General features: G+C 46.2%; 2 protein-coding genes across 3 annotated transcripts in view; one reads left to right on the forward strand and one right to left on the reverse strand.

The window, feature by feature from the left end:
• Positions 1 to 3,477, forward strand: part of ABCB6 (ATP binding cassette subfamily B member 6 (LAN blood group)) — a 44,346-nt gene extending 40,869 nt beyond the window's left edge. For both annotated transcript variants that reach the window (XM_083348149.1, XM_083348148.1), the window contains exons 19-20: positions 798 to 866; positions 2,679 to 3,477. In XM_083348149.1, the coding sequence (XP_083204275.1) occupies positions 798 to 866; positions 2,679 to 2,955 (346 nt within the window). In that variant the 3' untranslated portion in view covers positions 2,956 to 3,477. The remainder of the gene's footprint in view (positions 1 to 797; positions 867 to 2,678) is intronic.
• Positions 3,478 to 3,648: 171 nt separating this feature from the next.
• Positions 3,649 to 11,644, reverse strand: LOC310631595 (uncharacterized protein). The gene is made up of 6 exons (XM_083348158.1): positions 10,429 to 11,644; positions 9,875 to 10,045; positions 9,531 to 9,662; positions 8,670 to 8,836; positions 7,821 to 8,069; positions 3,649 to 5,479 (listed from the first exon to the last, which is right to left on the reverse strand). The coding sequence occupies exons 2-6, from the start codon at positions 9,927 to 9,929 to the stop codon at positions 5,282 to 5,284; spliced, it is 801 nt and encodes a 266-aa protein (XP_083204284.1). The 5' UTR covers positions 9,930 to 10,045; positions 10,429 to 11,644; the 3' UTR covers positions 3,649 to 5,281.
• Between the last annotated feature and the right edge of the window lie 5,240 nt (positions 11,645 to 16,884).

Consider the following 16,884-nt stretch of genomic DNA (forward strand, 5'->3'; position numbering starts at 1 on the left):
AAATACAATATATAAAAATTAAAAAAAAATATTAAATACAATAGCCCAGTTTAATAAATTACAAAACGTTAAAATACCCCTAAACCCATCAGACCAGGCCGGCTTGTTCAAATAAATATGTTTTTAGGTCACGTCGGAAGGAGCGAAGGTCGGGAGCCGTCCGGAGCTCCACCGGTAAACGGTTCCACAGGTCTGGCGCACCCACGGAGAATGCCCTCCCCCTGGGGGCCGCCAGTTACGAAGACAAAAATTATGGACAGTCAGGGCTCACACCTGAATGCTCTTACACGTGGCTGAATTAGCACCATAGGATCTGGAATGGCTAGAAATCCAATATTGTTCTGGACATCTTAAGATAGCCTTGCTGAATATTAAATATTCTACTCATTACACTGAGCTGAGGTGGCGCAGTGGTTAGTATTGCAGGCTAACTCTGCCCACTGCTAGGAGTCCAGTCCTGACCAGTTCAAAATTAACTCAGCTTTCCATCTTCCCAAGGTCAGTAAAATAAGGATCCACGTTGTTGGGGGCAATATGCTGACTCTGTAAACCAGTTAGAGAGGGCTGTAAAAGCACTGTGAAGCAGTATATAATTCTAAGTGCTATTGCTGTTGCTATGTTGTACATCTACCACTCTTAAAAACATTTTGTGATGGCATCATCCTTGTATAGTTCTTTCCCCAGAGACAGATTACATCTGAGATGACAAACTGTGTACATGTCATGTATTGTATGTTAATGACAGCTGTCAAACTTTACACACTGACTTCTAAGTAATAATTGTTTGTCCTTTATAGGTTATCAACCATAGTTAAGGCTGATCATATTCTTGTTATCCGGGACGGCTGTGTGGTAGAGCGTGGAAGGTAAACAAATGTAAAAAACTCAGAGATTTAAAGAGACCGTGACAACCGCTTTTCTCGTGTTTAGAAAGCCAATTTCCAGGAAAAGAGGAAGTGAACCCCTATATCAGGGGTGTCAACCTGCCAGCCCGTGGGCCAGACACGTCAACAAGGAAACCGTGCCCACCCCATTGCCAGCAATGGGGGGAAAGTTCCGTGATGTCATGTGACATCGCGAGTTTGACATGTCTGCCCTATATTCTCCCCACTTTACTTCCCACCAAACCAGTATTAACAGAAGTATGGATTTCCCCATTTTAAAATAAAACAGTGGAGTCATGGCAATAGGACAATTATTGTTGTTGCTTCTAATACTACCATAGGTTACTTTGCCAAAAGGTTAGTTTGAGACCGTCAAATCAGAAGTGGAGTATTAGCCCCAAATACAAATTATACGTCAACCCTGCTCAGCACCATCCTTATTTATCCCCCATCCAAATCATGGTGCTGTTTTCTGGGCATTGATTCCACACACACACACCCCACACACACATACTTCAATAGAGGCCGCAAGTGAAACCCATTTGTTGGGATTTTTCCATGTGAAAATCTCCTTCTGAAGCCCCAGTGTGTGGATCGGTTTCAGTCTATCAAAGGACCCCCCCTGCCTCTTTTTGCATGTGATAGCAACAGGAGAGGTGAAAGATCTGCACTGGTCTGGGTGGAGGGAAGGGAGGGGAGAAGCAGGGCAGGGTGCAGAGAAGAGAGCTGCCTTTCCCTTCCCTGCCCTTTGCTCTCCAGAGACCAGCAAGCACAGGTAATTGCTATCCCCATGTGAGGGCAGTGACTTTACTGGCCTCACTCCCAAGGCAAGGTAAGAGGATTGCTCCGAGGCAGTGATTGTCATTCTGACATGTTTGTTGTTAGTTGCGAAGTCGTGTCCGACCCATCGCGACCCTATGGACAACGTTCCTCCAGGCCTTCCTGTCCTCTACCATCTTCTGGAGTCCATTTAAGCTCACGCCCACTGCTTCAGTGACTCCATCCAGCCACCTCATTCTCTGTCATCCCTTTCTTCTATTACCCTCAATCTTTCCCAGCATTAGGCTCTTCTCCAGTGAGTCCTTCCTTCTCATTAGGTGGCCAAAGTATTTGAGTTTTAGCTTCAGGATTTGGCCTTCTAAAGAGCAGTCAGGGTTGATCTCCTCTAGGATTGACCGGTTTGATCGCCTTGCAGTCCAAGGGACTCGCAGGAGTCTTCTCCAGCACCATAGTTCAAAGGCCTCAATTCTTTGGCGCTCAGCCTTTCTTATGGTCCAACTTTCACAGCCATACACTGCAACTGGGAAAACCGTGGCCTTGACTATACACACTTTTGTTGGCAGGGTGATGTCTCTGCTTTTTAGTGTGCTGTCTAGATTTGCCGGGGCTTTCCTCCCCAGGAGCAAGCTTCTTTTTAATTTCTTGGCTGCAGTCCCCGTCTGCAGTGATCTTGGAGCCCAGGAAAATAAAATCTGTCACCATTCTGACATACCTTCCTCCTATTCCAAGGATGGAGAAGAGCTTGGAGGAGGAGAGGTTGAGCTCTTCTTGTAACTCCCTAGATTTCCTGCTTATCCCCTCCATCACCAAACCCGCTGACAAATTTCCAGACTGGGAAAGCTGTCACAGCTTGTGACAAAAGGACGGGCTTTACAGGAGGGTGGGTAGTGTGCTGTGGGATACAGATACGTGATACAGTGTTGGGGAAGTTCCGCTGCGAAAGTCCAGAGCAACGTAAGTGAGGGATGTGCTTTCTGGGGAGCCTTCTGAATTAACTTCTGCTGCATTTTGCAGGCATGATCAACTGCTCAATAAAGGGGGCCTCTACTCTGACATGTGGGCTCAACAAGGAAGTGAGATGCCTAGTGGCTCAGACATTGGCAGCAAGGTCAGCCTATCAAAAGCCAGCCCTGAGGAATTAGGCAGTGCGGAGGATGAACCTGAGGATAAACCTGAACCCGAAACTCAGGATAAACCCGAAACTCAGGATAAACCCGAAACTCAAGATGAACCCAAAACTCAGGATGAACCTGAAGAGGAACAGGAGCCCGAAGAGGAGGATGAATCATAGCCAAGCAACTTAAAAGAACCCCAGAAGGTCTCCCGCGCGATGGAGCTTCAAGCTAAAGAGGGAGCTGCTACCTTACCCTGGACATTTGTGATGGCTTCTCGCACGCTGGGAAAACTCTGGCCCCTAGAACATTTAGCAGAACCACCAAGGTGGTCATGGAAATCAAATTGAGAGGAAGCATAGACTCTGTTATTCTTAGCCTGCTCGTAGCAATGGGACAACACAAGAGTTGTCCTACAAGCTGCCGTCAGGTGCAAAATATGTTGCTTGGTGATCCAGAACTCCTTGTCAGTGAAGGGGAGCAGTGGGGACCAGGGCCATTTTGCCCTACCACCGTTATCACGGGCCAATGTCTTCCTTCACAAGACGAACTGGGTAGGTGGGGAGGGGAAAATACTTACAGCTTGTAGGTAGTCAGCGCTGTGTATGGAACCAGAGGAAGCCTCAGGGTAAGGAGGCGCATTTTCCTAAGTTCTGATTTTGAAATGTCTGTTGGATTTTCATAAACTCTTTTCAGATCAATTTGCAGATTGCATTTATTTCAGTCTCACTGGTTAAAAAGAAAGGACTAGGTCAGGTGTAGGCAACCTTGGCTCTTTTATGACTCATGGACTTCAACTCCCAGAATTCCTGAGTCAAAGAGCCAAGGTTGCCTACCCCTGGACTAGGTAGTAACTGACTGAAAGTCCTCGTTCAACTATTGTGTTGGTGAGAAGAGCAAGGTTCGTAAAGTGCCAGTCTTACTAATAATTATGAATCTGATTTTTATTTATATCTGGCGGTAATAAAATTAACAAGGCAAGGGCAGAAATTCATTGTGGGTGGAAATGGTAGGATAGAGAAAGATGAACTTTGCCTTTTCACCTTTACTAGCTGTATGGGGAATTGAGAGTTATTATTTACTTGGGGCCCTATAGCAGAGGAAGGTAATCTTGGCCTGAGTGAGCAGAATGCTAGAAAGCCTACCAGGTGCTTTAGATCAGGGGTCCCCAGCCTGTGGGCCACTACCGGACCGTGGCCTCTTGGCCACCAGGCCGCGGGACAGGGGAGCCAGCGCGCACACTCACCCCCACTCGCGCTAGCGCGTGTCCATGGCAAAAATGAAGCATGGTATGGTGCAAAAGTGGGGTGCAGCACGGCATGAAAACTCCCAACGTCTAGCCCACAGGTCTGCAACCCGCGGCTCCGGAGCCGCATGCGGCTCTTTCAGACGTCTCCTGCGGCTCCCAGTCCTCTGCCATGTGCAGTCCAAAAAAAAAAAAGTGGGACTAAAAAAGGTTCAAATAATCAATTCAAATATGCAGGGTAGGTGCATATCTCGCCTTGTCTCCACTCTTCAGTCAAACCCTGTTCTGCGCATGCGCGCATGTGCGCGCATGTGCACACATTTTTTGCGGCTCCCAGTTTTTCCTTTTGTGAGGGAACCAGTTCCGAGTGGCTCTTTCACTGTTTCAGGTTGCTGATTCCTGGTCTAGCCCAAGTTCTTGACTCTTTCCAAAGCAGGAATAGGTAGCTGTGTTTCCTGAGTGCCAGATTCCCTCTGCAGCAGCAAGAGGGCATTAACCCACCCCTGTATTAATTCCAACGGTATTGGTGTCCATGTCAAGTAAACAGCCACAATTGGAAACTGAGAACGGGTTGGTTTTTTTATTCAAGAGCTTGATTGCTTCAAAACCTGTTCTTCTCACCCACTTCTGTCTCACCAGGATGCTCTGAGGATTATAGGAGAAAAATATGAGGGGGAAATTGATATATGCATGTGGTGATGGTGGGGAGATTTCTATACACAAGAGAACAGTACATTTTGTACATTAGGGTAGATGCTGTACTCCTTTACACTTGTACTTTCTCCGTTGGGGTAGATATTTTACTCCTTTGCACTTGTGTCCTCTCCACTGTGCATTGCCTACTCTCCCTAGCATTACTTTACCCTAGAGGTCTGTTTCTCACCCCCATCCCCCCAAATATATTCTGACTTATAGCTGGAATCTTCCAGTCTCATCTCCCCACCTGTGTTCTAACATTTTCTCATCTCTGTTTATGTTTAACAATATGCAAGAACCAACACTGGCACATGTGCTTCTCTTTTTTGCCTTGGAAACTTGAATTACTTTGTAGAGTCCACTGTAGACAAATTACTAGGAGAGTTTCTCCCTACTATGGCGACCTCCAGCAACAGTATCATATCCACCCATGGGATGACTGTTGGTGTTAATTGCATCTGGGTCCCTCAGAGCCAAAAAAAACTCCTTGGAGGATAGGGCCTCTGGTTACAGAACAAGGCTCTGGACCTTGTAGACACCCCCCAAGACAGTGTCCACCATAATCAGTCATCCTGCTGTAGTTCCTGTTGGTGCCTACTCTGATACCACAACATGGTGGGAAGATTTTGGCAGCCCTGGTAGCGACGCTGGCGTTCTTCCTCTCCTAAGGGTGGCACAGAATGGCAAGGGGCTCCTGCTAACGTGACATTGAGCAACTGGACTGGAGTACCAGAGGCGAAGACTGCAGACCACGAACCCACCTATAAAAACAGGAGAAACTGGCTTCACTATGAAGGGTAGTTGATAACCTCCAGAATCAATTTCATTGGGATGCTTCAGTTCATGACTTTAACCTTGTATATCAGGGGTATCAAACTGGCTGCCCATGGGCTGGATGTGTCCCACGCAGGCCCTGCCCACTCCGGCTCCGCAAAGGTAAAAAAAAATGTTGCGATATGTCATGTGACGCGATCGAGTTTGACACCCATGTTGTATATCATCACCCTGTAAAGCTATTCAGTAAAAAAAAAATCCCGATCATCATAGGTTTTCCTCTGCTTTCAGTTGTGCAGACTTTAAGAAAAATTTCCTTGTTTGGGAGTAGAACGTTAATTGCACACATTTCACTTACATCTTTTGGAAAAAATAGTTGCAACTTAAGTTACCACCGATTACAACTAAATATAAGTCACTGAATTTAAACACTTATGGTTGAAATACTGTCTCCAGTTATGCACGTCCAACATTTTAGCAGAACTTAAAAATGTAAGATGTAATAAACCCAAGTTCTCCATCCAAATGACCTCAAATTCTCCATCCAGTTCACACCAAAAGACTACTTTGCTGGCTATTTCTGCAGGCCTAGCATTTATTTATTTTTTTCAGTGCAGAGATTCTGAAACCAGATGAACAACTATAACATTATGCTAAATGTAACCATCTTCAGAGGGGAGTATAACCATGTTTTACTACTGGACTGACATAACATGGGTTGGTTTGCAGAATCCAATAAGCTAAAATATAGTTAGCGTTTCGTTTGCAATAGTGGGGAATATCTGTAGCTCGGGTGTAGGATGAGGGTGAAGGTTCGTTCTCCGAGCTTGAGGGTTGGTTTCCGAACATTTGGCATCAGTGTGGGTGATGATTTGGGATTGTGGCGTTTGACCGCTAGCCAGTGTTCATGGATCCTGGTTTTTAACTGACGTGATGTTTGTCCCACGTAGAAATGGTTGCAAATCCCTAACGGCTACCTATACTGACACCAAACAACACCAGTTCAATTGGAGCAACGCTAAAATCATCAGCCATACTACCACCCACCACACTCAGGTTGTTCGAAGCCTGGCACTCCACAAGCAATTCCATTAACAGACGTATTGATCTACAACCAGCATATGAACCCCTCAGAATCCAAATCAATGACCCTGACCTGATATAATCTCCCCATCACAAGACTTGCCACCAGCCTCCCACCGATGACTCACTCCTGACCCACTAATTCACACCTTCCAACGACTCGGACCTGAAGCACCTCCCCATCACAAGCCTCTCTCTGATAACTCACACCTGGCCCATCACGAGACCCTCCCTTGACACTCCCACACCCGAAGCCCCTATGTAAGTAGAACACTGACACAGACATCCACTAAACTGAAGCTGAAGGTGTCGCCTAGCCTGGTAACGAAACGTTCGGAAACCGACCCTCAAGCTCGGAGAACGAACCTTCACTTTTGTAGTCTTTTGTCCCATGTGCCAGGCAAATATAGCCTGTATCTGTTACGTTGCCATTCAAGAGCACTTGACTATATACCCTAGAGACAGCATTCTTGCCAATCACCCATACGTACAGCACATGCTGCTTCAGAAGAGATTGGATTTCAGTTTCAGATGATGAGAAACCGGCTTATCTATACAAAAAAGGGTAATGTGCTGTAACGTGCCACTTTTCATTGTGCAAAGTAGCCAATTTACTCCCAAAGACAGATCTGTTCCCATCTTCCCCACTGTGCAGTTGGAAGAAAACTGTGGTCAGCCATCCTGTTAACAATTCTATCCCAGTTGCTAAAAAGCCACCCTGGGTGAAGTTCCTGTTGTCAAATCCCCTCTTTTAAGGAGGTCTGTCTGGTGGGTCCAAGAAGAAGGGCCTTCTCTGTGGTGGTTCCCTCTCTGCAGAACACCATCTCTGCAGAAACGGTCCCCATAGGCAGGGTGATATGGAGCCCACCAAGTAGTTGGTTTGATAGTTGTTGCCAGGAGGGTAAGGGTGATTAGGTTTTGTATTGTGGTTTTATTTCTGCAAGCCGCCTGGAATCACTGTCATGCGTTGGGCGCCATACAAATTTTCTTAAATGAATGTCCCTGTTGTAAAATCATCTGAAATTCCAACATTGATATTGGATTTTGATATTATTTTCATTGCTTTACATTTTGTTTAGAATTGACGATCTTCAACCTAAGAGATGACAACTTGTCAGAGCACATGCTTTGCATGTAGACAGCCCCTGTTTAAATCTTTGACACGCCTGCTTAAAAGAGACAGCAGATGGTGCAAAAGACTTCAGATCGAGCCTCTCATATCCTTATACCTATTAATGTCCTTACCGGCAAGGTATGCTGAAGTAGACACTGGTCAGGTTGCAGTCCTGCCCAGAATTCAGCGAAAGCTGAGCCACTTCGGAGGGCAGTGGTGCTATGTACCAACACTACATTGGGATGGCGCTGCGATGCCTGAAGCTTCTTTACCAGTGGCCCTGGATAGCTCTGGTCAAGAAAGAGCAGGACCCGGCGGGCATTGCAACTTTCCAAGTCTGTTAAGAGCTCTGAGATGGCGTACCGCTCCTTAGGATCAGCCTGTTGTGGGGGAGAAAGGGCAGCTCATTAGCACCGACTCCTCTGTCCCCGGCTCCCCCCACCTGAACTCCACGGTCCAGAGATGAAGGGAATTTTCCCACCCTGAAGTTAAAAGAAGCTGGATTAAGCTGGAAAGAGCAAGCCGGGGCCAGCACCCTCTGCAAAAAACTGCTGTTGCCTTTCTCCCTGCAGGCAAGGATGAAAGAGCTAGATGGGCCTTTGAAGGGGACAGTTGAGAAGAGAGGGCTGGAGTCTACCTGCAAGTCTGTCAGCTTCTCCCTCCTGTTGGGTTGCCCAGAACACGTTGGGACAGGTGAGGATATCCCCTCCTCCTTCCACAAGTCCGATTCACTTCACTGTCCATTTCCAGCCAATGAAACCCTCACCACATGCAAATGGCCAAAGGGAGACCTATCTAGGGACTTACTTATATAAGCTAATGATGATAGAGGAGTTTGGCTTAGCTGTAAAAATCATTCCTCAAAAGAGCTAGGTGGCAGGCTAAATCACTTCTTTATGGCCTAAGCGGCCTCAGACAGCCATTTCTTGTTTTCAGTGTGGATCCACCCCACCAATCAATTCCCACCAGACCCTACTCACAATGCCATTATGGTTAGCATCCCACAAGAACATGGTGCCATCACTGGAAGCTGGACTGTTGAGGTAGAGTACCAGAGTGTCAGCACAGTGCAAGCTACGGCAGATAAGTGCCAAGTGGGACCGGATTACCAACTTCTCTGTGGCTGGTTGCACATTTCCCATCTCCACTGCAGAAAGAAGATGGGGAAGGGCCAGCTGACATTACTCTTCTTTTGGTTGGTGTTTCCCCACCCAATCCCTCCCATTATCTATTCTATTTACAGCTCTAATTTCCAAGGGTCATTCATGCCTCCTTTGTGGAAAAGACCTATCGATCCAATGGTTGTCTTCTCAAAGACATGCCATCTGGAGCCAATCGTGGGTTGGTACTGATAATATATCTTTCAGTGGCCATGGGGAAGTGGAATTTGGAAATGCAAGAACTGATTTGGAATCCTGATGGTAATTAGTGGGACGTTGTATCTCCATGTGAGTATGTATTTGTATAGTAAACTGACAGAAAACTGAGCAGCATCACAGAATAACACCCACAGTTACTACAACATTGGACTTCCAGTGTCTCAACTTTGCTAAACTCTGTGTTCCCAGAGTGGGACTGCAAAGCTACCTCCACATCCACAGATGATCCACCCAAGAGTGTCTTCTTCAAATCCAAAGGGCTACTGTATGTATGGTGGGAAGGAGAGGAGGAGGAGAAAGATAAAGGAGCTACAACTGCTGTTGAAAAACAGGGGATTCCCCACCTCAGAACACACCACAAACACGGTTAACACCGAGAAGCTCTCCTTTCTGTCGATCCCACACCCCTCCACATTAGAGCAAGGGACTTTCTCGCCCCTTCTAGCTCACTTGTTTTAGTACCTGATGCCTGTCCCTCATTGGCAAAGAAAGCCTTGATATGCTCATGGCGGAAGCCATTTCGTCGAAGCATCTGGTAGAAAAGCAACAGGTTCTGGGCATGGTGGGGATAGGTGACCTGCTCCTGCCATCCACCTGGAAGAGAATGACTGTCAATACTAAGCACCTTAAGCTAACATGCATCAAAACAATACAAGAGCTCCTATAGTCCCTGCCTGTATTCATCCTTCTACAAAAGATCTGTTGCCGTGGTCGAAAGGTTCAAACGCAACTCTCCATACCCCTTTCGCTGCCAATTCCATATGGGAATGAGCACCTCTTAGTAGCTCCCCAGCACCACTCCACACCTGCAATCAGTACGGCATGATCACATGTCTGATACATGCGGCACAACTTGTACATCGGAGCCTGCTGGCGATGACACCGCCGTGTATTCTTGTTGAGCTCGCAGTAGGCAGCTGTGGAACTGGAACTGACAAGAGGCAGCGGCTGTGGGCATGGACTGTACCCATGGAGATCTGTGAAAGGAAAAGAAACAGCGGAAATAGCAAGATCTTTGAAGCCGATCTACATGGGCTGAGGACGCAGGCAGCTTAACAAGGTCTGGTTTAAGAAAATTAAGAACTAGCTGCCCCAAAGTCTTAACTCATCCTGAATTTATCAGCATTGTCTATTACATTTTGCCTTCCAAAATTTCAAACTCTTCTACCTTTTCAATTTAGGCTTAGTCAGACATTCCTTCCTGCAGCCATCTTTTACGGATGGCGCTTTGGAGGGAAGAAGCAGCAGAATCAGGTTTAGATTATCAGAGAAAATGATTTATTGAAGGACAAAATGAAGGACAAAGTCTTTCTAGTCTCGTTGCCCTGTAACTCTCTCCGGACCCAGTGCAGACACCCACCTATGCAGTGCAATTTTTGCAGGTGTTTCAGATCCTGCGCGACCACTATCAGGGGCAGAAAATGTATCTCACAGAACCCTGTTGGTGGCTCTTCGTGGCGAATGCGTCCTGTTGAGCGCTGGCTCCGCCCCTTGCCACGTCCTGGCCTGCGCTTCAGCTGATTCTCACAGTGATTTCTCTGTACAGGAGTCAAGCATTCGAAGCTCCCTGCACAGAAGAAAATAAGCTCCTTTGATATAAAGCCCTCAGGTATTTTCCTGCAAAGGTCTGTTTAGTGACCTAAATGCATCGAACATCGGTGGGTTTCCAGGTTCAGTTCAAAGTGTTGGTTTTAATCTTTAAAGCCCAGGATAGTTTGACCTCCATATACCTTCTGACCTGCCTCTTCCATCTGGATATGCCTCGTTCTATGTGTTTTTCCTGAGAAATCGATGCTGAGGATCCCCACATTAAGTGTCGTGAAGGGAAGAACCGAGGGGCTTCTTCTGAGGGACAACTTTGAAACCAGCTTTGGAACCACTTTCCTTTGAGGTTGGCACTTTTTGGGCCTTCCGTGAAGTACTCCAAATACCACTTTCGTCTATCGGGGTGTTGGTGCTCGTGCTCTCTGATTAAATTTGTAGGATTGATTGTTGATTTTCAACTTTTTTACTGTTAGTATGTTGGGGTTAATATCTACCTGTTGGTTTTGGTGTTATTATAAATTGCCTTCAGTCTCTGGAGTGGGATGGTGTACAAGTAGCTCATATGTATAAAATAAATACTATAGCACTATTGGCTACTAGTACCAGAAGAACATTTTGAGGTTGATGTCAGCTTATGCCAAGCAACCTCTGCTCTTTTCTCTAGAAACATGAAATGAGCAAAAGTGAAATTGCAATTGAGTTTGGTGCTATTGTTCCTCAGCTGTGCCTGAGCAAAATTAACAGAGTTATCCTAGGCATGTTTCTTTGTAAGTCCTACTGAATTCAGTGGGATTTGAATTTCTGGATCTATCCGTACAGTAGTATACGTTGAGTTGCTCATAATATTAGGTCAACCATTGCTAGCGTGTAACTGAAATACAGAAATCAAACACATAACAATAAGCAGATCCTTCCTTCCATCAAAGCAGCTGTCGCTAAATAACAATAAATGAATTTTAACCATTCCCCCATCACATTACAAATACAGGCACAATTAATGATCGGAACAATTAATTAGATGAACAGTACTTTTCAATCTGGGTTGACTGTTTCATAATGCCTTGCATCTTATTATTACTGAAGATGATCATCTGAGTCTGACAGTAGATTCCCCTGAGTTCTACTGGTAGCTAAGGCAGGCCTTTCTTGCCAATTAGGAAGAGCAAGACATCATAATCACTTATGATTATGCTTCCTTAACTTCTGACATTGTTGTGGGGAAAAGTTTGGCCATGCCAATCTTTTCTCCCTTGTCTGTCTGTCTGTCTGTCTGTCTGTCTATATCATCTATCTATTTTTATCAGCTATTTTTGGATCAGTGTTGATTCCTAGCAACCACCTAGACTAGTTCCTGCAGTGTTTTCGGCATGATTTTCAGAAGTGGTTTGCCATTTCCTCCTTCCTAGGGCTGAAAGAAAATGACTACTAGACCAAGGTCATCCAGCTAGTTTCATGCTTAGCGTGGGACTAGAATTCACCATCTCCCACTTTCCAGCCTGCTATACTAACTATCATATACTGAACTGGCTCTTTTTGTTATATTATCCTAATTGTTCTCCCTTAGCGAGAAACAATATGATTTTAGATACAGAATGGTCTTTTTTAGGATTTGTAATCTTATAATAAATGGCTATGGGGCCATCTGCCGCCAAGTAAAAAAAAAAGGTAAGATGGGGGCCACAACTGTGTGATCAAAGCCTCACTCCTTTTTTTACATTTGTTACAATGCACTTTTTAAAAAGTTGGGCTTCAGTTGTATGGCCATGGATGACATTTTGACTATATGACTATTATTGCTTTCCCTGCAGATGCCTCATTTGATGAAAGAAGTATATATTATGGATCTTTATTTTAACTGACTTTGCCAATTCTAGACTCATTGCCTTATATAGCATAAAGACAAAACAATTTGAAGATTTTTTTACACTGCTTGAAAGTTCCATTTTAAGGTCTGATTTCAACCATCTATAAATAATACCTCTTATTTTAAGAAATGTCTGATAATCCTTCTGGAAAAAAGATATTTTCCTTTTCAATAGCAGACTCACATTAAAATTTTCTGTAATCTGAACACTCCTTTAAAACAATTTCAACAAATAAGCTTTCCGTCCATGTGAATGAGAGGCATTTAAATACTGAGCCCTGGATACCAGCACCCATGAATCCTAAATTATTTGCCAATCTAGTAAAGGAAATTCCTTTATAATCCCAATTAGCACTTAAGTCTATGCCAGATCTCCACCCCACCCCACCCACAAATCAGTAGAGAACATTATTAATCAAATTTAGGGAATCATTAAAAAACAAACCCTTGGAATACTGTGTACAGTGACCGCATCCGAAAAGAATATTTTATTGCAATTTTGGTTGCAAGAATGGATATATAAAATTATGAGGGGATTAGATTGGTTTCTTTGTAAGGGAAACCTACAGTCTGTGGTGTTTCAAAAAATTAATTTCTGGAAGAACATGGCAGAGTATAATTATTCACAACATGATTTTGCCACTATTTCATAATTTATTCCCTAGAGCTTCAGATGACAAAAGGTCTTGTGCTATTCAATTGTAGAGCACACTGCCTCTAGGCAGAAAAATATATGACAGCATAAACTAAGTCAAATTCATGAAGTACATGAAACTTACTGGTGATTGCAAGTCATGATGATTATATTTTCTCCAATCTAGGAATATTATGTCTTGAAGCACCAATTTTCAAGTGGAAGTGGCTACTGCATTCACATTCTGTTAGGTGATTTTCCAGAGGATGCTAAATTAGGTAGTTCCATTACCTGATCCAGCAAATGGAATTGGTCATATTCGGAGCCACTATACGCAACAATCTTGTCTCTTGTATTTTTCTAATGCCATCTAGGAAAGCATCATGGAATATCTAGCAAGACCATCTAGAGGCAGATAAAAGCAAGTGGTGTATCAACCATCCAGAAAAAAACTAATCTGGGAATAGGTCAAAGAGCATGACCTAAGGGAATGAAAAGCTGAGCACAAAATCTAAACTCTACTGTCCTCAAACATGACAAATCCTGATAGAAGAATGACTATAGCACCTTGCTTTCTAAATTGCTACATTCTAATAGTTATAAATGAGAGCCAGTCTGGCGTAGCGGTTAAGGTATCCGGCTAGAGACTATGAGTTCAAATCTTGCCTAAGGCACAGCTGGGTGACCTTGGGCCAATCACTCTCAGCCAGGGCTTTTTTTTTTTTTGTCATAGAACCTCAGAACGGAGTTCCTGCACCTTTTTTGGATGGAACCTTGTAGGGTAGGCAAGGCGGGTTGCATGACATGTGTGAGTTCCGGCACCTTTTTCTTTTACAAAAAAAGCACTGCTCTCAGCCCAAGGAAAAAGGCACCGGGGCTTCTGAAATCTTGCCAAGAAAGCTGCAGGGACCTGCCCAGGCAGTCACTAGGAGTCACCGCTGCCTCCAAGTCATAGACAAAAAATTATGACAACAGTTAATGCTAATGATAAGGTAAGGTTCCCTTCTAGGAAAAAAAATTACAGCTCAAAATGGCAAGAGGCAGAACGTAATTATTTTCACGCCTGGCCTGAACTTAAGATATTTCAAGTCTAATTCGGACTCCACCCAGGATACCCCGAGAGAAGGGACAGCTCGGTCCGCCGCTTCCCTTCTTTTCATTTCACTCACCCAGGTAGAGGTGGTGGCGGCTGCGGCACCGACGCGGACTGACGTTGAAGTCAACGTAGAAGAGCAAGAGCGGGTGGCCGAAGTTGGCGCCCGGGCTGGGGTCCAGAACCAGGACGGCGTCTTGCCCGGCAGGTGCGAGGGCTCCTCGCTGTGGGCCGCCGCTCTGGTTCCGGCTGGAGACGAGCGGCCCGCTAGGCTTGTCTCCCCAGCCGTCGGGCAGGAGCGCTCGTACTTTTTGGCCCGGCCGGGCAGGCTCGGAGATGTAGACGGCAGGGCCCGGCCCTTGCGAGAGCCGCACCAAGCGCTGACACTGAGGCCGCGGCAAGAGCCCGCCGCGTTCAGGGCACTGAGTCGCCGCCACGTGTCTGAGCGCCGCCGCCGCCCAGCGCGCCACTCGCGCCTCGGAGAAGCGGCTCTCCGACGGGGCGGCGGCGGCGGAGCAGGGCCAGGCCATGGCGGCGGCGGCGGCAGCCAAGGTCAACAGTAGCGGTGCCATGGGGGAACCGGAGCCCTGGCGCAGCCGGGCAGACTGTGTCTGGCCAGCAGGAATCCGAGTCCCCGCCCTGCCCCGGAGAAGGAGAAGGGGCGGACGGGCGCGCCTGTGGCTCTTGATGGTTCTTAGACTGCCTCCTTTGCGAGGAGCTAGCTACCCGTCTCCTCGGGCCGTCTCTTCGACCGCACGGGCGGCTTCTTGCTAGCCTGGAGCTGGGGCAGTGGTGCTCCTCGCCGGGCGACTTAAGAGGATCCAGGGCGGTCCGGTCCCTCCAGAGAAGGCAGACGTCGCGGGTCAACGGGGAGAAGCAAGCGAAGCAAGCCGCGGCTTAGCAGAAGACTGAACTCCTCCTGCTCGGGAGAGCCAAAGTTGGAGCCCTACCCAGGATCAAACACTTAACACGGCCTCCAATCATGCGCAGACTGCTTTTTTTTTTCCCCATCACCACGCTGCCCCCCTGTAGGGCGCACAGACGGCTCGACAAACACGGAATATTCGCCGGAAAGGCTTCTAGGCAGCCAAGTGGCCGTCTCAGCGCTCGGGTCCTTTAGGCATTTGTCAGAAAATCAGTCTATTGCCTCTGAGTAGTAGAGGGAGCGGAGAAAGTTACGATCCTATGTTCCTGTCAGTTGACAAGTTAACCACCATTTGCCTCTTAGCGTGGTTTTAATGTTTCCTTGTAAGCAATGCATTCCAGATCGTGGAAATTGTTTTAGGGACCCATAGCTTTAGAGCAGGGGTCTTCAAACTTGGCCCTTTTATGACTTGTGGACTTCAACTCCCAGAATTCCTCAGCCAGGCTGGCTGAGGAATTCTGGGAGTTGAAGTCCACGAGTCATAAAAGGGCCGAGTTTGAAGACCCCTGCTTTAGAGGATGGTAAAGTCTCGTTTCTTCCCTTGCAGCCTGCATCAGCATCAAACGCCTTGGACACCGCCTCAGCGTCTCTCGGTCATACGATGCTAGAATGCTAGACGTATCTTTCTCTCAGCTCGTTCTTAAAAAGTTTACCTTCGAATTCCAGAAAACAGTTTTTTTTTCCTGCTTGATGAGTCATGTGTACCTTTCCCCCCCCCATACACCCCCCCCAAGCAAAGACTATTAGCTAGAGACAGATCTGTGAGAACAATTGGGAGCATGTCTTTGTCCTCGTGGTAAGATGTCACATCAACATAGCCAGTGTTCAGAACACTGTTCCTCGCTTTGCTTTGATTACTTTGTACCTTGGAGGTTTTAGCGTCATTTGGCGAGATCATAACCCACCGAGAACCCTTGAGTGCGGCAGGAAGCAGTAACATAAATCAATACATAACAAAGTAGACCTGGTGGAAAATCCACTTGGGAAGCGAGTGAAATAAGATTAAACCAGCCCTGTTAATGGAAGCCGGAGCTGGCAAGTAGAAATGGTGGGTTTTTTTCCCCGAGGAAACGGGAAGCCCCGTCTAATCATATTTTCAGTTACTGTAAGCTAAAGGGGAACCTCAGGGAGGAATTGTTACGAGAACTGCAGCCAGGAAAAATTTCTGTTTCCTTTGGGAACTACAGTTGTTTGGACAACAATGTCTTTCTTGGGAAGAAGAGGGGTGGGGGTGACTTCCTACTGAGGCCCCACGCTTTTGCTACAGAAAATTAAATTACAAGTTGGACAAAGCAGCAAAAGTGCCCTCATCAGGACCTGAAGTGAGAGAGAGGAGGCTGTTGTGTCCCACCTCGAAAGATAACCTTTTTGCTTCCTCAGCATCTTCTGAAGCATCCGGTTAACGTCTTCTTGCGGTTTCAGCTTATCTACGGGAGACGGGAGAGGGTGGAGCCTAATAAAGCCTTCACTTTCTCGGTACACCCCTTCCAGATGCGTTTTCCATACCAGCCATCCTAAACCCCAAAAGAGATTGGTGACAGAATCCATGCCATCCTGCTTAGCAATTTCAGGGAACTGCATGGATGGGCACGCTCGTGCTGCTATTTTGGCAATAGTTCAAAACTGGTTTGCCATGGCTGATTTCCAGAATTTGTCTGACTTCCCAATCTAGCCAATAGTTGTAGGATCTCCTAATGGTCTCTCATTCAAGTATTAAACAAATTAAGTTTCACAGGATCAGTTGAGGTGGGCTGG

This window comes from Vipera ursinii (genome assembly GCF_947247035.1).
Source record: "Vipera ursinii genome assembly, chromosome: 1".
Lineage (NCBI taxonomy): Eukaryota > Metazoa > Chordata > Lepidosauria > Squamata > Viperidae > Vipera > Vipera ursinii.